Source organism: Molothrus aeneus, chromosome 1 (assembly GCF_037042795.1).
Source record: "Molothrus aeneus isolate 106 chromosome 1, BPBGC_Maene_1.0, whole genome shotgun sequence".
Classification (NCBI taxonomy): Eukaryota; Metazoa; Chordata; class Aves; order Passeriformes; family Icteridae; genus Molothrus; species Molothrus aeneus.
The window spans coordinates 141,631,362-141,652,908 of NC_089646.1; the positions used below are offsets into that span (position 1 = coordinate 141,631,362).

At 46.0% G+C, this 21,547-nt stretch overlaps 1 protein-coding gene and 1 non-coding gene across 2 annotated transcripts; one reads left to right on the top strand and one right to left on the bottom strand.

Annotated features, from left to right (window-relative positions):
• Positions 1-1,099: 1,099 nt before the first annotated feature.
• TRNAM-CAU (transfer RNA methionine (anticodon CAU)) lies at positions 1,100-1,172 on the bottom strand. The gene has a single exon. It is a non-coding gene; the product is annotated as a tRNA-Met (tRNA).
• A 1,894-nt stretch (positions 1,173-3,066) lies between these two features.
• FAM83A (family with sequence similarity 83 member A) lies at positions 3,067-13,147 on the top strand. The gene is made up of 4 exons (XM_066548251.1): positions 3,067-3,642; positions 6,402-6,569; positions 7,803-7,927; positions 12,598-13,147. Exons 1-4 carry the CDS (start codon positions 3,067-3,069, stop codon positions 13,145-13,147), a joined length of 1,419 nt encoding a protein of 472 aa, XP_066404348.1.
• The last annotated feature ends 8,400 nt before the right edge of the window (positions 13,148-21,547 follow it).

Consider the following 21,547-nt stretch of genomic DNA (forward strand, 5'->3'; position numbering starts at 1 on the left):
AACAAATACCTTGCTCTTCGTAGTGCTTGTGGTACTGATGGCTAATGCTTTTGACCCAAGTCAAGAACATTATGTGGTGTTACAGTAAAAGGGAATAGGGCAAAGTAAATTAAAGTGAATCATCCATAATTGCTACACACAGTGCTGATACAGGGGTAGACTTGGCCCTGTAAAAATATGAGGACTGGGATCTTAATTTGTTCTGCTTCCCCTGGGGTTTTGCTGATGCTCTTTGGGGCAGTAGTATGGGAGCAGGATGCTCGTGCTGGCCCTGGGGCTGAGGCACAGGGCAGACCCAGGATGATACCTGTGACCTGCAGCTTTTTGTCACCTGGGGCGCGGAACAGCCTCTCTGCTGCTCGTTAAATTACATGAAAACCTAAAACCACAAAGGTACTTGGTTTTCCTTGCCTTAACGTCCTCTGAAAGTAGAAAGAGTCACATTAGCAGCAACCAGGATCCATAGAAATCTCGTTGCAGCCCTCAGCAGAGTGTGGAGAAGAGGCATCATTGCTTTTGAAAGGGAGAAAAATGCAACAAGCCAGGATCATCTTAGAGACAGAGGGAGTAGATGAGAAAATTTGTCTTTTTCTGATGATTGTCTTGGAGTTTACATATAATTATTTCTCTATTTAAAAGGAAATAATAAATCCACTGAGGTTTTGGCCTGCACCATGGGCTGTATGTGTATGTGCTTATGGTTTGTAAAAGGGTAAAGCTATAAATGTGCATGAATGAAACTGGAGTGTTTCTCGCAGGCAGGGCTGGTGTCCCGCCCTGTCCCCACAACAGCTGCTGGGCCCTGCCCTTAGCCTGACCCCGGGTGTGCCCGCTGCCCACCGCAGGAGCCATTCCCCCTCCCCAGAGCCCTGCAGGGCTCGCAGACAGCCCAGGGTCTGCAAAGCGGCTGCCAAAAGCTGGAACAATTGCAGGAGTTATTCCCGGGAGCCCAGCACGGGCAGAGACGGGCCCTTGACCTGGAACCGCCGCTTCGGAAAATCGCGACAAGCACGGCTTGGGAGTCACCCACCGGTCGGGCGAGTTTGTCACCGCTAAAAGCGCGGGGGAGGCGGCCGAGAGCAAAAGCGCTGCCCGCCTTTGCCCCGTGTGAGGATCGAACTCACGACCTTCAGATTATGAGACTGACGCGCTACCTACTGCGCTAACGAGGCGGCTGAAAGGACGGCCTCCGTGAGGGGTCTTGTTCCTGCCGGCGGCCTCGCTCCCCGCCAGGGCCACGGGAGGACACGGCCCGGCCCGGCCCGGCCCCTCCTCCGCCCACAGCGGGCGGGGTCCTGTGCTGGCCGTGCGGGGGCTCGGGGTGATCATGTGGGACCGCAGCGTGACAGCGGGGCTGCGCTAGGGTGACATTGTGAGGCCGCAGAGTATAACCCGTGAGGAGCCCCGCCGTGCCCATGTGGGGGACCAGGGTGACTCTGAGGGACACCGGGGTGACCAGGAGAGATCGTGGCCGAGGAGGGGAGGGCTGTCCTCGCCCCGATCGGCGTTGGCAGGGCACAGTCCTGCATGTCAGGGTAATTAGATGGCATCATTTTCGGCCTAATTGCGCAGAACAGGTCAGGAGATAATTAGTGACTTTCGGCCGCGTCTGGCAGCTGCGGGCGGATGTTGGGGGCGGAGGGAGGGTCGGGGTAGTTTTTAAAACCACCCCAGAAGCTCAGGCCGGCCCTGCCACCGCCCCTCCTCGGCCCCACGTGGTCGCTCCGGGATTAATATCCGAGCCATTTCGTACCCTTCTGTGTTTCGTACATTTTTGTCTCATCTTTATGTGTGATTTTTTTTTCCCACCCCATAGGGCACCTGACATAGCCCCAGAATCTGTGAAGCTGCCCTGAAAAACTGTCCCTGAAGACAGCCGTGCTCCCGAGGCCAGGGCGGCGGGACCCTCTCCCTGCCCCGCACGGCCTCAGCAGCCCTCACAAGAGCCCGGGCCGGCACATCCCCGGATCCCGCACCCCTCTGGAGCCAGGGCACGGACACAGGGCTGCCACAGGGGCGAGGCCAGCCCACCCGGGTGCGGGAAGTGTGTCACACGTGGCGCTGCAGCCAGGCACGCACGCAGGTATGGACACCTCGGGCAGGTGCTGCCGCCCCGCCTCCCTCGGTCAGACCGGCCGGCCCGGCTGCCCCCGGGCTCTGGCCTGTCACCTGCGCTCCATCCACCTAATGACACAGCAGAGAGCTGCCACGGGGGCAACGTGACGCCAGAAGCTGCAGCCTGGGAAAAAAAAAAAAAAAAAAAGAAAGAAAAAAAAAATCAACCACCACCACCAAAAAAAAAAAAGCCCTAAATGTGCACAATCAAGTGATGAGTGTTTGTATTTCTGATGCTTTGAGGCCAGCTCACAACCCTCCCTCCACGTAATATTCAGGATGTTTGGGAAGGGGTATTTTTCTTTTAATAGGATGGCGTAGTCACAAAGCTTTAAAGAAATAAGTGAGTGAATCGTCTATGGTAATAGCACCATACTCCGGACGGGGCACAGTGACGAAGTTCACATCTATTTTTAAGCCTGCCTGGCAGCATGTAGGTGCAGAACAGAGCCCATGACCCTTTTTGCTGTTCTGCAGCCATGGACATGGCTGCTGTCTCTGTTCCAGTTCACCATCAGAGCTGTTTTTTCTCCCTAACGAATACTATGGGAAGACAGGGAAGCCTCAAGCTGTTTTGAAGATTGTGTAATGATGCTTGGGAGCCTACCTGCTTTTGCTTGAGTGCTTTCCTCACTCATATTTCACAGGATGCGACAGGAAGGGAAATACAATCGAATCCGACGGCCGTGGTAAATTTGACTCGAATTCTTCGTATGCCCTGGGGCTGAGGTGGGTGCCTCTCAGATAAGCAATCTAATCAGCTTTGCATTTGTGTCCCATCTGGAAACAGATTATTGCCGGAGTACACCAGCACCTGAGAAGCAAGCTTCAGGTTCGTTTTGAAGATAATTGTAGAGACAAATTCAGGGAGTGTGACTTTGCCCGTGGTAATAAGATCTCTTTATTTTTATTCATAGTTAATTCATTCAGCCGAGGCGATTTCATGCCAGAATGCAGTCCTCAAACAAGAAGGACGATTGCCCTGCCTATGGCACGCATATGCATGGTGCCTGCCCGGCAGATCGGCTGCTGCGACAAAGAGCCATGAACCACCCCAGACATATGGGCAAGATAAGGAAGAGGCTGGAGGATATCAAGAACCAGTCCCTGAAGTTGACAAAAGTGGACTTCAGCCACAACGAAAGCATCAGATTGGCCACCGACGCCTTCTTGGATGGTGGGACAGACTCTTACCTGGAAACTCTAAGCAAAGAGGGTGAGGTGGATTTCCTCTCCTCGGTGGAAGCTCAGTACATCAAGGATAACGCCCGGGAGTCTTACTATGCACAGGAGTGCCCGGGTGCCGACGGGGCAGCCGCGCCAAAGCAGAACGACGCCGGGTCGCTGCCTTCGGGGACCTACTTCCCCACCATTTCTGACAGCAGTGAGCCGGCTCTGCTCCACACATGGATTACTGCAGAGAAACCCTATTTAAAGGAAAAATCTACAGCCACTGTGTATTTCCAAACAGAGAAGAACAGCAACATTAGAGACATCATACGCCGGTACATCCACAAGACCACTCAGGTATGAGGAGAGAATTGTCTTTCCCTCTGCACTCAGTTCTTTCTTGCTCTTACAAACTCAGGTGAACATGGTGTTTAATCCAAGGCAGCCCTGTGCATTGCAGTGTAGCTTTGCTCTAGAAAGTGCCTGTGAAGAGCTTGTTGTTGAACACAGGCAGTGCTTTTTAATTTTTTTTTTTTTTTTGACTCCAAGATTTTTTTATGTTGGTGGCTTAAAAAAAAAGATTCCCTCTTCTCTCTTGTAACTTCCCCTTCACCCAGTGGGTTAAATGTGCTGCAGAAAGGGCAGCTTGGCTCTGTCCCTTCTCATGCACCACCCCAGCAGGATGGTTTTATCTGTTCAGACCACTGCACCATTAATGAGAATTAAGCCTAAGTGAGCTCTCAGCCATTAGGAATTGTTCGAGAGGATTTGTGGGAGATGTGGTGAAGGGGAGGCCAAAGAAAGGCAAGTATGTCTGGTATGTCAGCAGCCATCCCCAGAGGAAGGAAATTATCCAGAAAATAAACCTTTCATCCCTAAAATGTTGCCTGTATCAGTTAAAATGTCATGTGGGCTCCATAGAGAGACTCTGCAGTGTAACCTGGCATGTGGGAAAGGTGCAGATACCTCTGACTATGTACAGGTGGGTGGAGGCCACAGAGGTGCCAGCCACAAGCCAAAGCCAGGCTGCCCACACTCTGGGAAACCAGGAACTGAGCAGCTGGAGTGGGACAGAAAACTGATGTCATGTGTGTTCTAGCAGCTCTCTTGTTTCCCTGGAAAAAAAAAAATACTTCAGGGCTGTGTTTACCATCATGCAGAAGTTTTGCCCTTATATAAATTCAAAAGAGCGGCAGCAGTTTCACCCAGCATGGTCAGGAGCCAAGCCAGGATGCAGTTGTGCTGCCCAGCACAGACTTCCCAGTCCTCTGCATTCCTTCCACTTTGTTTTTCCCCTGCAAGGGCAGGTGCTGGCCCTGATAACACAGAGTGTAATGGCAGGGGAGAAGGATCCCCGATGGCAACTGCTCTCAAAGCCTACAAGTGCTTACCACACCAGCAGAATTATAGATCAGTCCTGTTAAGTTGGAGGCATCAGAAAGATGCAGAAACTGGAATAATAAAATAGGCATCAGGTAAAATATCACCCAGACCAATTTTCTGTCCCAAGAAGAGAAAACTTGTAGGTGGAAAATTGGCAAATTTCATATAAACCCATGGTTCACATGACCTTCTTCATAATCTAATTTACATGACGAGAGTGTGCTGAAGTGACACTAACAGCATAAATTTGTGAACTGCTTTTTGAGCACAGTTTTCCAATGGCAGCAGTTGTTAACTATCATCTGGTAAGGGTCCATCCTGGATAGCCTGGTATTTGATATATGCATTACACAATTAAATAATAGAATAAAACTGTGTTTATGGATGATCTCAAACTGCAAAGGATTGCCAAGGGACACTACAATTTTAACACATTTGTGGAATTGATGCAAATCACGAAATGAAATTTGGGCATAAGAAATAAAGAGTACTGCAAGTAAGAGAGGAATGTCAGGTGCAGAAATATAAATTTGGAACAAGTGGTAAAGAGCAGTACCAGAGAGAATAGTCTGGAGCTGGGGCATTAACAGGAAGTGTGGGTGTGAGATATTTGACATAATTGTGCTTACCTAGCCATGGCAAAGCTCTTTCTGAAGCACCAGGCTTTGGCAGCAGGAGGAAGGTGTGGGATCCTCACTGCTCTTCAAATAGTTTGGCTGCCTGAAGAGGATGATGGCTGCACAGGATGTGCCTGGTCTTGTAGGATATCCTCATGGTGGCAAGAGGAATAAGCTTGCTGTTAGGTGTGGGCACAGGCTTTGGAGTGAGATTCAGAGCAAGCTGGAAGCAGTTAATAAGAGAGATCTACAGAGATGCTGTAAAGTTTGTTTTGATTGAAGGTGATATCCCATGAGCAGTTATCAAAGGTTCCCTCTTCTCAGTGGAGAAACAAGAACCTCCTGAAGATGTCAGGTAATCGCTGGGCTGAATTGACCCTTTCCATGGGCAACAGCAGACACCAGACAAGACCAGCACTTTCTAGTATGGAGCTGTTTTTGTATCACAGTTACAGTTCCCTTGATCCACAATGGCTGCAGGCTGTGCATTTAAATAGTTGTCAGGGCTTTTATGCCCAGTCCTGAGACTTTTACAGTATTTTTGCCAGTTGTGAATTGGGGAGCATGGATGTGTGGTCAAATTCTAACAGTTAGTTCATAAATCAGTGTTTTAAAAAATATGGAGCTGTTGGAGTCTATCACCCCACCAACAAAAACAGGGTGAGGCTTTTTAAAGCCAGGGCTGTCCAGGTGTAAATCATAAAAGAGAAAGCATCATCCAGGGATTCTTGCTGAATGTGTGTGGCTTATGACACCTAGTGAGCCTTGTGGAAAGGGCCATGGTCTTTTATTTAGCCACATCCTTATCATTCTCTGATAAGTATTTCAATATATTTCCTAGTGCTGAAATCTCACCTAAAAATTCATGTGTCATCTTGTCATATGTTGTGTGTTATATTGGCTTTATATGAGGAATAAAACAATGAGACAATATGTTTAATCAGTTTAATGATTCAGGCACTTACAGGGAGAAAACCAGAAAAAATATCCACAGATAACTAAATATTTGTGTTTATTGGAATGTTTTTTAAACAAATGAACTACATCACAGTGTCCTCATAGCAACCTTAAGTGATGTAAATTGACTCTGCTAATGGCTCTGCTCTTTTCCTGAAGGTGTTGGCCATTGTGATGGATGTGTTCACAGACACTGAGATTCTCTGTGACCTCCTGGAGGCAGCTAACAAGCGCATGGTCTTTGTTTACCTGCTGCTGGATCACAGCAGTGTAGATCTTTTCTCGGAGATGTGCGACAAGCTGCAGATTTCTGAGGATCTCTTCAAGGTACTGTGGCTCTGTGAAGCTCCTGGGCTGAGAGCTGTCTGCCTAACTGCAGGCACTCTGAGCTAAAGCATGGTTATGCTGGGGTCAATCCACCTTCTAATTAAAAGGGTGCAAGAGATTTCCTGGGGTAGTGTTAGCACACCCAATTCCTCTTTGAAGATGCCTACGTTTTCCCATGGATATTATAGAAAGGTAAGGCATTTCCATTAGGTCCTCAGATGAAAGTAATCTTGGCCCTGAAGTCTTAAAACAGGACTTAGATTTCCCTAGTAGAGTTATCTAACATAGGCATTAGAGCTGCTTCTGTTTAATAGCTCTGCAGCAGCTGTGGTCTGGCAGCCACAGGGAGAAGGTGCACAAAACTCTTTTGCATAGCCATAGCTTGGTTGCACTGTGTGGTTTCTGATAAAATGTGTTAAAGCTCCTTCAAAATTTTAACATATTTCTGATAAAATATGTTAAAAGCTCTCAAATTTAGGTGGCTGTTAGTTTAATCTGTCTTCATCTCTGTCAGAAGGAGCTGGCTTTAAAAGAACCCCTCCTAGGGATTATTTCAGTTGTTGCTTGAGATGCTGTAGAGCTCCTATGGCATCTGCCTGGGGATGGATGATACTGCAAGGCCACAGACTTCTGGAATGGCAGCTGTGGGCACACAGGAGACCTGAGGGCATCTTACACATACACCAGACACCTGGTTTTCAACAGCTGAATTCCATCCCAAATATATAAAGAAGCTGAAATTAATAATGTAAGTTCATAGGTGTTTGCATGCATTTAAACCCTCACTCCTAAGGAGAGTGTGTCCTTGCAGGCCCACATGGACTGGAGGAGCAGAGGTTTTGCCCTGCTGTGTCATGGCACAGGCAGTGTAAATCAAAGGAGTATATAGCCACAGCAGATTGTGCCTGGGGTGTCAGTGGAAGGTAACAGGCTGCTCCCAGCTATGGACACATCTGTGCTCCTTCTGGCTGGGGTAGGGTCAGTTACTGTCACACAGCTCAGTTCCACCTGCATGAGCTTCCTGCAGGTTTATACCCACAATGAACTGGCACGTGAGAGACCTTGGCTAGGTTTCTTCCTGACACAAACCTTCAAATATCCCATCAGAGAGTCCATAAAGAAATCTGACTTTGGGGCAGTGAAGAGCTAAAGGCAGTGGGGGAAGGGGGTCCTCCCTGTCTGATTTTTAATTAAAAAGATATGTAATTTGCTCAATTTTATTTTTATTTACAGAATATTTCAGTCCGCAGTGTTACTGGAGAGGTTTACTGTGCCAAGTCAGGCAGGAAATTTTCAGGAAAAATTCAAGAAAAATTTCTTATCTCTGACTGGAGATATGTGCTCTCTGGATCTTACAGGTGAGATAAGCCATTGCACTTCATCTCTAGGTACTCCTCTATGATTTTTAATACTTCTTCCCAAAAAAAGTGCCATGGAAATCTTTGTAAGGTAAGAAGCTTTTGTTTAACAAAAAACACCTCATGTTTTCAAATTTGTGCCATTTTTCCAAAATCTACTTAACTTGCTTTAAAGGTGCTCTTAATTCTTTATGGAGCATGGGTTTTAATTTAAATGCTCAGAAACTAATGTAAACAACTTTGCCAGTGCAGCCCTGGGGCAAAGCTAGAAATGTGTACAGCTTAATATTATGCTTTCCTCATTGTTAGGGTTCTCAAGTGTTGTGATCATGAGACATGATACATTTCTGTCTCCCTCGAGATCCCTTAATTAGCATATGTCACTCAGCTTATCTGAGGATTTGTTCTTCATATGACAAATTTAGTGATTAAAGGTAAAACAGAAATACTTCAGAGACTTACTGTTTCTCCATGTGTTTCATTAACAGGTAGGCAGTATATACCTACATAATTGCAGTAACTTTGTTTTTTCCCTTTTTAAAATTTTTCTTTGTTTGTTTGTTTGTTTTGTTTGTGCTGCTGTAATTATTTCAGGTAGTGGATATAGCATCTCAACAACTGGATTTTTAAGTAAGATCCTAGATCCTCTGGTCAGGGAATTTCAGGAGACTGAGCTTGCATCAAATAAATGAAGTTTCTGAGCACCATGGCTACATAGATATGTTTCACAAATGACCAAGTGTATCCTAGAAATCCAGGTACAAAAATACAAGAGGTGATTATTTAATTTAAAGGATGTGATTATTTTTCTTAATCCCAGTTTACAGTTTAGAAGCTTAAATGCCTCTGGTCTGATAAAGCTGTGCCACCAGGAAGTTTACAGAACTACAGTAACAAAGGAAAAAGTGAATTTGTGGGGATGGGCTGCTGGAGCTCAGATGTACACTAACACGGGCACCCACTTTTCATTACATTTCCAAATGAACCACCAGACAAACTCAGTGGACACTCAGGGTTGGGGCTTTTTTACTGACTGTTTTGTTTTCTTGTTATTTTGGGTTATTTTTTAATCCACTGCCAAAGATGTATTAAAGTCCAACAGAAGACTTGTATAGAGTAGAAGTGAAGGATGTGTGGGAGAAGGACAGAACAAGATCTATTTTCTTTGACCAAGAAGCTTCCTTTTGGGTTCTCTTTCGATACCAAAAACATTAAAAACACCTGAAGTCCTGTGCAGTCACTTCTGTCTCTCTCTACTGCTGTTGAATATCTTCTAATCTCAAGTACCTTGTCAAACTATGTAATTCCATATCTAGCACACAGAGAGGGTGATGAGGAACAAATGTATTTAAAATTATAAAAGACTGTTTAACTTCAGCACATTCAGCACCAGTTTGCAATTCACATGGGTTATAGCTGGCTACCAGTATGTGGCATTTCTTGCTAGCTCTCACTTTATTAACCTGAAAGATTTTTGTTATGCCTAAATCTTATCCACCAACCTCTTCAGGTATAAACAAGAATGATGTTGAGTGAAACAGACTCAAACTCTTCTGCTATGCATTTGTTGGAAATCACATTGGAGTAGATCTTAAAACTGATACAAAGATTTTAAAACACAACACCAAATTTCACCCAAGTTCTGAGCTCTGCATGACAGTTGTAATAGTGGGAGGGGGGGACAGGCTGAGGAAATAAAATGGGCCTTCAGGACATACTCTAAATTTTTGTTGCCAGTGTCTGTGGTGAGGGGTTAGAATGCAGTATTTCTTTTTGCTGTCTCTGTCACTCTACCTTATCCTATGGTAACTGTTATTCCATTTTTTAATGACTTTGAAATTAGATAGTGCATGAACTTAGCATTCCTAAAGAAGGCAGAATGAAAACAGCAGAAAGCACAGACCTTGATCCCCAGGGGCAGCTGAGTATCTCCCTGGCTGCCACTCTGAAAGCCACTGGCCTCTTCAGAGTCAGCACCTGACAGCTCACACGGACAAGCTTGGCCAGGAGCATCACTTCAGGTGGGGCAGGTTTGTCCCACACAGGTTATCCTGTTACCAGCAGGCAACACAAACATCTGGGGTAACCCAGACCTGAGCCCAGCTGAAAACCCCAGTCCATCCTTCCTTCCATTTCAGATTCCATGGGTGTTGTGCTGCACGTTGCTGCAGCACTGTGAACACAGGGATGAGAACATCCCTACTGAACTGCAGCTCCAGCAGTGCAGAGGACACTCAGTATAAAACAAGTCCAGTGCTGAACAGAAGAGGTGGGATTTGACCGAGAACACCATAAATGAGAGGGTCTGTAACAGGAGATAGGACAAAGCCCTGGAAAGATGGCTGAGCAGTATCTGTCTGTGTTGGCCCCAAGCCAGGCATCATTTCTGTGTGCTTTTTCTTCTTTTGATGGGCCTCACCCAAAAAAAACTGGGAGAAAAGAGCTCCCTCTGGGATGGTGACAATAACATGATGGCTCAGACTTCTCTGAGCCTGTCCCAAAAGAGCACTCACAATTGTAAACTAAGGAGCAAAACAAAGCCTAAAACCTAAACAATGCATCTTCTCTTAGCATTAAGCCAATGAAAACCTGTTAAGTCTTTTATGCCAAGTTCTGTTTTGTTCTCCAGCAAAGTACACAGGCTGTAAATTGCTGTGACTCACTACACAACCAGTCCACAAGCATTTGTCTATAATCACAAAGATCTTACCTTGTAACTTTGAGCTGACCCATTTGCTATTGGTTCTTGGAGCATCTCTGGGTTGTTCATTTGATCTTTCTCTGTTTACAAGGATTACAGGTGAAATCAATGACCCACAAAATAGTATCTGTCTGTCAGGTACTCCAGGAAGATACATGTGGGAGTAAATTATCAAAATTGGGCAGAATAGGTTTCTTCCTCTGATTTTGTTGGGCTTTTAACAGCCATTTACAAGTGTAATTGATTTTTGTCTAAATTTTATTTTATAAACTAGGTCTATCTCTAGCACATAAAGTATAAACATGATACTTTAGACCTCAGCCTTTTCATGAGTTTGTAACCTTCAATATAGATATCCTAGAAAAATTGTGTGCATTTTTAAATTTATTCCTGACCTATTGTGTCTTTAACAGTTAGATAAGGACATGCCAAGGTTTAGAGAGCACTGCTCATTGAATAAAGGCAATGTTGAGGTGGCACAGCAGATGTTACACACCCAGCAGGGAGTTAGCTGGCTCTCTACCTTGGCTCCCAAGGTTTGTCCAAATTTAGAATGATTTGAACACAGTGGATGAGAAGTACCTGAGTTTTAGTAACTTACTATGTGTTTTCATGTCCAATCATAAAATGTACAGCATAAATTGTATGGGTGCCCAGTGGCATTGACCTACTGATTTCTTCACTCCTCCTCCTGCTCCTGAAGCAACAGTATAAAATCACTGTATACCTCAAACCCAACCCTCCTTAGGAATGCTCTGGACAAGCAGATGTAAATTGAGTGTCTTGCTGCCTCAGTATCAGCTCAGGCTGTCAGTCCCATTGAGCTTCACAGGAGTTTTATCAAAACATGACAAGATTTTAAGTGCACACACCTACAGCCAAATCTGGCTCTCGGCAGCCCTTGTGCAAATCCAGCATAGCTAATAAAGTCACGCAGGAATAACCATGGCAGAGTTTTGCCAACACAGAATAATGTCAGGTTGAAATCCACCGCTGCTCCGTATCCTCTGCTGCACAGCTCAAGCCCTGGTCAGTCCAGGGAGTAATTATAATTCATTCTCTCAACTATGCTCATTTTATTGGTGCTGCTGCTGCTCAGACACAGCAGCCTGCACAACACAATCAAGCTGGCTTGTGGTTTTATAAATTTATGTTTGTTGAGTGGATTAGGGAAGCACATAAAAGAAAAATCATTTAAAAGCTGTGGGTTATCCTAAGGTGTGTCTCTGAACTACCAGAATTAAAACTATTGTGGTGTTTCTCCCTTACTTTATAGCAAAGTATTACATTTATTTTTGGAAATGCTGTAGGAAATATTTGTAATTTCATTTTCTCTAGTGAAGAAAACAAGCATTTGTCAGGTGTGGCAGCTTCCTTTGTGGTATGGACATGACAGGAAGGTTGGGTTTTTAAGTGTTTCTCTTGACCAATGCAGAAAGATTATGGAAAAATGGAAACAAAGGATGGTTCTTTTTTCCTAGTCTTTATGATGTCGCTTGGAGTGACTGAGAGTCACCCAGTGGAATGGCATGCTGCAGGGTAAAAGGTACAATTTATGTGTGTGCAGATAAGACATGGCGAGACCTGAATTTAAGCATTGTGCATGGAAGAGAGGTCCCCAAAAGAGGGGTCTAAACTCCTTTCCATGGAACAGACACCCATAACTTGGGCATTGTATCTGACATTTATCCGTGCAGTGGATCTGGATCACCACTCCCTTCACGAGGTTGCATAACGTTGCAAGGTTTCTTGAAGGTTTTAGAGGCAGCTGCAATAACAAAGATTGATCCAAGTTAAAGAGCACTGATGTGAACTGACCTGAAATTCAACTTCGACACCATCTTCATCGTGTGTTTAGACAAGAAGCTTCAGCGGTAAAACACATTTGCCTATCGCATCACCCCTGCGGGGATCTGCAGTTCCTGATGGCCGGCGTTAACTCTAACCCTTACCTTGTCTCTTCTTCCAGCTTCACGTGGCTCTGCGGCCAGGTTCACCGCAACCTCCTCTCCAAGTTCACGGGCCAGGTTGTGGAGCTGTTTGACGAGGAGTTCCGGCACCTGTACGCGCTGTCCAAGCCCGTGCGGGGCCCCAAGACGCCGCCGCGCAGCCTCCCCTTCCTGTTCAGCCGGAGCTGGGCGCCCCCGCGCAGCCTCCCCTACAGCGAGCAGGGCAGCGCCAACACCCTGTCCGACTTCAGCAGCCTCTCCGCCGGCAGCACCCACCAGAGCAAGCAGACCCCCAGAACGCTCATGTTCAACAGCAACTTCAGCCCGCAGTCACCTCTGCAGCGAGTCAATTCCTTCCACAGCTATGTGTCCTTCACCCCCCCGCCTGCACAGCAGGCCATCCAGCCTAACTACTACCAGCCGCACTACACGGCCGAAAACGCCACCGTTCCCTACAACAACATGAACATGAACATTTACAGACCTATAAGGCTCAGGCAAGAGGAACCGAACAGGACAGGGTTAAGCTCATCCTGGAGATGCCTCCACAAAGCTAACCTGTTTGCATAATAACCACCTTGTTTGGAAATCCAAGTAAATGTAGTGAGGACCTGTTTAGCAATCACTTGTGTACTGATGAATATAGAAATTCTGTATAATACAAATGAGGATGATTTCAAGCCTCTTGTTTTGTTGCTTATGGATGCTTCATTTCCCTGATTAAAAAGCCAGGGCTGCTAATGTGTGAACCTCAGGCGCATCAGGATCCCAGGAAGAACACATCTGAATAGTGCTGCTCACACACTGCTGCTGCCTGTCACCTGCTCCTGGCGGAATATTTGTGTACCAGAAGGACAGTAACTGTTTCTTATGTCCAGGCAATTGAAAGGGGGCAATGCACAGTTTACTACTATGCATTTTATACACTTGAATAAGGAGACTGAAGGCTGCTATTTCCGTGGCATACAGAGACAAAGCTGGCAGCAGCAGGATACATTTATGCTCTCATCAAACATTGATCTTGATTTATGGGGGACTGTTTTTGGGCTGGCAGGGAAGCACAGGTCCTGCCAGAGCACTTAGAGCTCTCTGCTTGAGCTGCACAGCAGGGATGGCTGTTCCCAAGGATTCTTAGGAAGGGGCCTGGTACCCTTGACACAGACTGAGACTGACAGTTCCGGTTGTGGAAGACGCATTCACCCCGTGTTCAGTTCCACTCATCAGCAACACGGGTGTGTCCCAGCACACCTGGTTACAAACCTTCAATCCTACCAGCTCAGAGCAACTTTCCTTATGCAGAACAGCTGTGAAGGTTCAGACTGGAAAATGAAGCTGAGTTAAAGAAGCAAAGTCCTATTAGTAACACACCAGGACTGAGTTCCAGTTCTTTTAATTGCACATGGATCTTTGAAATCCTTTCTGTGGTCATCTGATTGAAGGTGAAGTTAGAGATTCTGCCAAGTTCTTCATGGCCTCTAATTTTTAAAGATAAACTGGGTGTCTGAAGTGCCCATGGACTAGAGTTACAAAGGGAGTTACAGAGATTCAGCAGTTTGAACCAAACCTGAAAAACTTTCTGCCAAATAATCCATGAAAACTAAGGAAGCTTCTGTAAGCAAAAGTAAGAAAATTCATGAAACTAAGGATTTCCATCCAAAGTTACCAAGATGCCTAACAGCTGTTGATTTATCAGCAGATTTTTTTTTGTTCCACACCTGCTTTGTATCGTTTTTCATATGCCTCCCACAGAAAAGAGAACCCTAAACACATTTGCACTTCTGGCCTGTTTTTCCTGACTTCTCACCTGCTTAAAAAGGAATACAATTTAATTATGCAGACTGTGGATGATGATAACTGTATGTGAAGAAGGTGAAGAAGGTTTTTCATCCTTGGAAGAGCAATAATTTTGGAAGCATACCTATAAAGTTTAAAGAACATTATGAAATGTATAGGATGGACATATCCTGCTCTAGCTTCAGTATGGGTGTTTTAACTGGTAATACCAAATTCTGGAGTCCATAATAATAATCAACTATTGCATACAAATGTAAATTCTGTACATAGCAACATTTTTTGGATTCCTTGGGGAGAAGGGAAATTTGATTTTCATTCCTATGATAATTCTACTTAATTATCTGAATAGAGCAACAATTTAAATAAAAGAGAATACTTTTTTCTTCATATCCTATTGCCCTGTACACCTTATTCTATTCTCTTTCAAAAGCTGAATGAGTCACGTGCAGTCAAAGCCCAGATGAAGAAGAAACAGAAAGAAGAAGAAATCAACAGGAACAGAATTAAGTGTCCAAAGAGACTAATTAAGATTTTCCTTCTAAAAGTGGTTCATTTCACTGATCCTGTTGTGGCCTGGGGTGGTACAGTGGGGAATGTGGGTAGAAGTTTGTAGACCTTGATTTCCTCAGGCCATGACCTGTGAAGTCCATGGAGGAGCTCTTTTCACCTCTGTGGGGCAAGACAGTTTGCCTACAAAAGAAGTTTTGGAGAATGTAGCTAATGAAAAGTAGGTAAGGGTCAAGCTAATAATCCAGAAGGACCACTGTGAGTAAATTTCAGCTGGATCAGGAAAACAGCTTGTGTTGGTTCAGACAACATCTGAACTTGAACATCAAGTGAATGAAATTTCAGTTTTGATGGAAAACAGTCAGTTTACAATGTCAGCAATGAGTTATGCTAAAAATCCCAACAGGCCCCTACAAGTTAGTGATAAAGGACAACGTTCCTGGGCAGCTGCAGGAACTGTCAGGAGGGCCATGGCAGGTGCTGACCTGCCCTGTCCATCTGTGCAAAGGGAAGGGCTCTGATAAACTCGGTGCACACCGTGCACCCTCCCCAGGTCTGAGGATGACAGCAAGCTGAGTGCTGCAGGGGAGTACTTGAGGGAAGGGAGGTTGATGACAGCAAGCTGAGTGCTGCAGGGGAGTCACTTGAGGGAAGGGAGGTTGATGACAGCAAGCTGAGTGCTGCAGGGGAGTCACTTGAGGGAAGGGAGGTTGTCCAGGGAGAACTGGACAGGCTGGAGGCCCACGTAAACCCCATGAAGTTCAACAAGGCCAAGTGCAAGGTCCTGCACCTGGGCTGGGGCAATCCACAGTGCAGAGCAGGGGGTGAATGGATTGAGAGCAGCCTAGAGGAGAAGCTGGGAATAGTGGAAGGTTTATTGGACATGAGCTGTCACTGTGCACACACAGCCCAGAAGGCCAAACATGCCCTGGGCAGCATCCAAAGCCCCACGGGCAGCAGGGCCAGGGAGGGGATTCTGCCCCTCTGCTTTGGTCACTCTCTGTAGTGACTCAGGATCTCATCTGGGCTTTGCTGAGGCCCACTGGATTCCCCTGCTGCCCTCCTATTTTGTCCTGTTTTGTCCTATTTTGGAGGAAGATGATCTAGGTGGGACTAAAAAGCTTCAATAAATGTAGCCTATACCAACCTCCAGATTATCTACAGAAGTGAATCTCTAATTAAAAGTGATTTTTTTGGGGATGTTTAGACCTTTTTAGAGTGGGAGGACCTGTGGAGGGCAGCAAGGGCCTCCAATGAGTCCCAGCAAGGCCCAGGTGAGGCCTCAGAGCAGTCTGGAGGTCAACTAAGTCCCCATGTGGGCCTGAGAAAAGCCCCAGGGCTTTCTGGAGGGCAACTCTGCCATGTCAGAGCAGCACTGGTGGTGACAGCAACGAGGACACTCCTGTCAGGGCTGGTTCTGTGCATGTCCTCACCATGGGAAGCAGAGAGCAGGCAAGTGCCACTGCCCAAGGGACTGTCATGCACCAGGAAAGGAGGTTTAGCAGGGCACCAGGAACCCAGAGCTGCTCCAGCATTCACACCCTGGCACTAAGCTGGATGAATAGGCTGGGCTTGGCCAGGGTTTTCCAAAGTGTCCCCGTATCCCCTCCCCAGCCAGAACTAGCCCTGCAGGTCTTTCAGCTGGTGTCCTGTGAGCAAGTGCTGCCCATTAAGGTGGTTTGGAATGTGCATCCTGGTGCCCAGACATACAACTCCCACCAGATCCCACCAGCAACTGCTGCTCACACTGGAGGCACCCAGAGGAGCCGGTGCTCCAGGGCACTCCCTGTGCTTGCTGCCTGTGAACTTGGGAGCATTTCACTGATTGTTTTCTCCACAGGCTGCTTCCAGTCACCTGGGACTTCACCTGACTTCCGTGACTACCAGTATCATGGAGAATGGCTTGGCAACTCCACCAGCCATTCCCTCAGGACTCTCAGACACATCTCACCACAGACTCAGGTATGTTCAGGTTCCTCAGGTGCTCTCGAACCTGATCTTCTCTCACAGTAGGAGGGTCTTTGTTTCCCCAATCCCTGCCTTGAGAGCCATTGACTCAAGAGGCATAAGAGAAGAGGTTGCCAGTGAAAACTGAGGCATAAAATTCACTGAGTACCTCAGCCTTCTCCATGCCCATTGTTACCAGTTTGCCAGTTCTTCCACAGGCTGCCTTTTTTTTTTTCTTTGTGACACAGACAGTTCCCTGGTCTTTCCCTGTTATTCCTCCTAGAAAACAAAGACCATCCAGGTGTTACTCCTCCCTCAACCATTGCACACCACACTCCTCCTTTTCCAGGACCCTCACTAGGATGAGGTGCCAACTGCACCTCCATTCCTGGGGAGGTGATAGAGCAACAGATCTTGGAAATTATTTCCAGTTTGTCCTGTGATGGACAAGAAGGTGATGGGGAATAGTGAGCAGGTATGAAGCAATTCTGCCTTTCAATGTATCACACAAGAGGCAGGAGGGTCATATCAGAGGAACCTCCCCAGGGCCAGTGCTCAGAAGGTCTCCCCTCCAGCATTCCAGCCACTCATCCTGACACAGAATTCCATCCAGCTTGATGGCAGTCCTGAACTACTGTTCATTTTCTTCAGTTTTTCCTGAATTTCTGTCACCAGTGAACCCCATTTTACCCTACCTACTGAACCCCCAATGACTGATGCTGTCCCCAGTTTCAGGATCTTCCCAGGGAGTGTGGATCCTGCAAGGACAATAGGGGGAACTCACCCAGTACTGCCTGGGTCAAATGCCATCACCTCACTCACCAGGTTGGGAGCCCACAGGGTCCACCTGGGCCCCCCAGATTACTCTCAAAATGGGTTTGCTTGCATTTTTCATCTATTTTGTGTATGTGGACCAGAAGGAAGGCAGGAGAAGTTGGCACTACCTAAAACCCCTCTGCTACTGCTAGGGTGCCTCTAAGCTGGGAGCACAAGCAGGGCTCCATGTCACAATCCTATTTTTTCTCTATTAAACTGCCTTTATTGTGAACCATAGTTTTTTTTTCTAACCCTCTTATTTTCTCCTTCCCTGTGGTGCTGGGGGGCAGGGGGTGATAGAACATTGGAGTGGGCATCTGACAGGAGGCCAAGGTCAACCCCTCACCCAGTGACAGGATGACAGGTTTTAATTTGAAAGAGGGTAGATTTAGACTGGATACAAGGAAGAATTTTTTTATGATTAGTGTGGTGAGGCACTGGAACAGGTTGCTCAGAGAAGTTATGGATGCCCCATCACTGGCAGTGTTCAAGGTCAGGTTGGATGGGGCTTTGAGCAACCTGGTCCAAGTTCCCTGCCAACCCCCCGGGCAGGAAGGTTGGAACTGGATGACCTCTGAAGTTCCCTTCCAACCCAAATCATTGGGTGATTCTGTGATGAAAACTGTGTTAACGTTACTAATTACAGTGCTAAAGCAGTCCCTCACCTCAGAGGGACTCAATAGCAAGACACAGAATGGTGTTTGCACACAGCAATCATTCCAGGAGCATCAGAACCAGCACAGGGTCCTTCCCAAAGCACCTGTACCACAAACAAGTGTTTAAATAACAAAATCAAACCTCAGTAACTGTTAGGGGATTCTTACTTGCAATTTGCAATACTAAAATTTGCTGTTTAACTCAGAATGGAGTAGTGATGCATGTACTAATACCAACAATAATATAAAAGCCAAATCATGAGGAAATCTATTACAGGCAGATGTAAAATTATGCAGAAGGTAGAGGCAACAATGAAGCATTCAATGCAAAATAGAAAGGCAATGCCCCTCTAGAGACACAATCAGAAACAGAAAACTGGAGTTAGAAGAGGCACAAAAAAGGGAGAGGCAGGCCAAAAAAGGAAGAGCTGAAGTAGCTGAGATGAGAGATAGCCAGGCAAAAATGGGACAAAGGAACATTTTATAGCCCCAGTGCAATAAACACTGGTTATTTGGAACAGTAACTGTGTGACACACTCAGAACAGCATTCATCTTCTTTTCTTTGCAGTAGTTAAAATCAACATTTTTGCTTTATTATTATGTTTTAGAAAATACTGCCTGCTCTTTAGAGCTACCACTTGTCTTTAATTCCTGGAACCAGTGGGGAGTTAACCTTTGTGTTCCCAGCTTAAGTGACAATGTCAAGTCAAACAATCTGGACAGACAACAAAAAGTTTCCAAATCACTTTGGCTAGCGTCTGTGTATTTTGGACATCTCAGTCGCAAAATGACAACATTTGGCAAGTATTTAATTTGCTGCTAAAACAGTTCCGATGCTGTTTGTGAAGCCAAATAATTTGGTGAGTTTCCATTAAATGTCTGTACAGACCTGGTCCCATATAAGCTGTGTTCTGATGTCCTAACAGCTGAGACAAAACAAATTACAGCCTTTTTATGTGGCTACTCATGACCTCCAGTTCAAGAAGAAAGTGGGAGATGTCCACGTTTCATTTTTTTGCTGACATATTTAGCATTAAGCTTTCCACATTTGCTGTCTTTGCTGTAAGATTCTCCTGTTGATGCCAACATTGTAATTAATTTACAACACATTGTGGGCAGTCTCTTCTGAAGAATTACGACACCTCTGAGTCTTGAAAGCATCGCCAGCCCTCCCAGCGGGCTGCACGGCCGCTGAGTACAGCGCTGCACAGACGCACACCAACGTTCCGCCCAGCGGAGCCCGCGCGTGACTAAACCCAGCTGTGGTACAGGATGAGAGCAGCAGCGCTCACCCAAGGCACCTCCAAGCCATCCTCTTTCGTCACCAGCTGCCCAGGATGTGCTTCCGTCACACTAACTCACCAAACTATCACATGCAATTTGACATGGCTGAAGGCAATATTCCATTTTTCTGGAGAAGTTTCAGTCAGCTTAGCAGAGGGCTAAACCACACCAAGGGTTCAATCTCTTCATCAGTCACGCACATGAAGGGATGGAGTGCAGCCTCAGCAAGCTTGCAGATGACACCGAGCTGAGTGGTGCAGCTGACACACCTGGAGGATGGGATGCCATCCAGAGGGCCCTGCACAACCCTAACAATCTCATGAGGTTTAACCAGACCAAGTGCAAGATGCTGCACCTGGGTCAGGGTGACCCCTGTACCAATCCAGGCTGGGCAGGAACAGACCCAGAGCAGCTGTGCTGAGACCTGGGGGTGCTGTGGATGAGAGCTGGGCGGGACCCAGCCCTGCAGTCCAGAGAGCCAAACCTGTCTTGGGCTGCACCTAAAGCCCTGTGGGCAGCAGGCTGAGGGAGGGGATTCTGCCTCTCTGCTCTGCTCTGCTGAGACCCTACCTGCAGTGCTGCACCCAGCTCGGGGGTCCCCAGCACAGGAAGGACATGGCCCTGCTGAAGTGAGGCCAGAGGAGGCCACCAAGATGTTCAGAGGGATGGAGCCCCTCTCCTATGAGGAAAGGCTGAGACAAGTGGTGCTCTGCAGCCTGGAGGAGGCTCTGGGGAGGTCTCACTGGGGCTTTCCTGTACTTGAAGGAGGATACAAGAGAGCTGGAGAGGGACTTTTTACAAGGGCCTGTAGTCACAGGGCAAGGGGGAATGGATTCAAACTTAAGGAGGGCAGATTTAGTTTAGATATTAGAAAGAAATTCTTTGCTGTGAGAATAGTGAGACACTAGAACAGGATGACCAGAGAGGTCTAGTGGAAGGTGTTCCTGCCTGTGGCAGTGGGGTTGGAACTAGATGATCTTTAATGTCCTTCCAATCCAAACCATTCTACAACTCGTGATAGGTTCCCTAATCAGTATCTTAAAGCTTTGAAATTCATCCAAAACTAGCAGATAGAATTCACACATGGTGAATCATCATTCAATTGTGAATTATTTAAGATTTTGGCACTCCTTAGTACTCCAGAAAGAAAGCACAGGAAGCAAAGGGACAGCAATGTATGTCTAAGAGACTCCTAGTTTCAAACTACATCCATTATAGAACACTTTTACAGAAAACTACGGAAAAATTAAGTTTAAGAGAAGTTTAAGAGAAGATGGAGGAAGAGCACACTGTGTATGTCTGAAATGTAAACTGTTTCAAGTGAAAGAAACTACAGGAGGATCTTTGCCCTCTCCTAGATGCCCAAAGCACACAGCACCAGTGCTTGAGAAAGCAAAGCAAAGTGTTGTCACTGACAACTGAAAGCACAACAGACGGAGCTGGATGAGGCAGAAACAACACTGCCAGTTTTCATAGCAAAGATCTTCCTTGCAGGCTTTTTACAAAGGATATGATCTGACTAAACACTCCTCAGTACATATAAACAACCTTGTCAGTTTTTCTCCTCCTCTAAGCACTGAACACAAGACTATGGCGTGTTTGACGCCTGCAACAAACACTTGGCTTCAAAAGGAGAAAATCTCCTAGTTTTAAGTTAAATATTTATGACTTAGATTTCTTTCCTAAAAGATATGGAATTAATGTTATTGACAATTGCTCAGCATAAATATATTTGAGATTTCTAGCAATCTGTCTCTGAACAGGAAATCACTATAACATTAATAAAAAAATATTAAAATAATTACTTAAGAAAATGGCTGATTGCATGGCTCTAAATGCAACAACATCAAATTTGATATCAAGAAACTTTCAAATTGGACATGAGAAAGGAAGCTTCCATCCCACCAGCATTGCAGGCCTCCAAAAAAATCACACACACTTCAAGCACAAATTGGTGAGGATTAT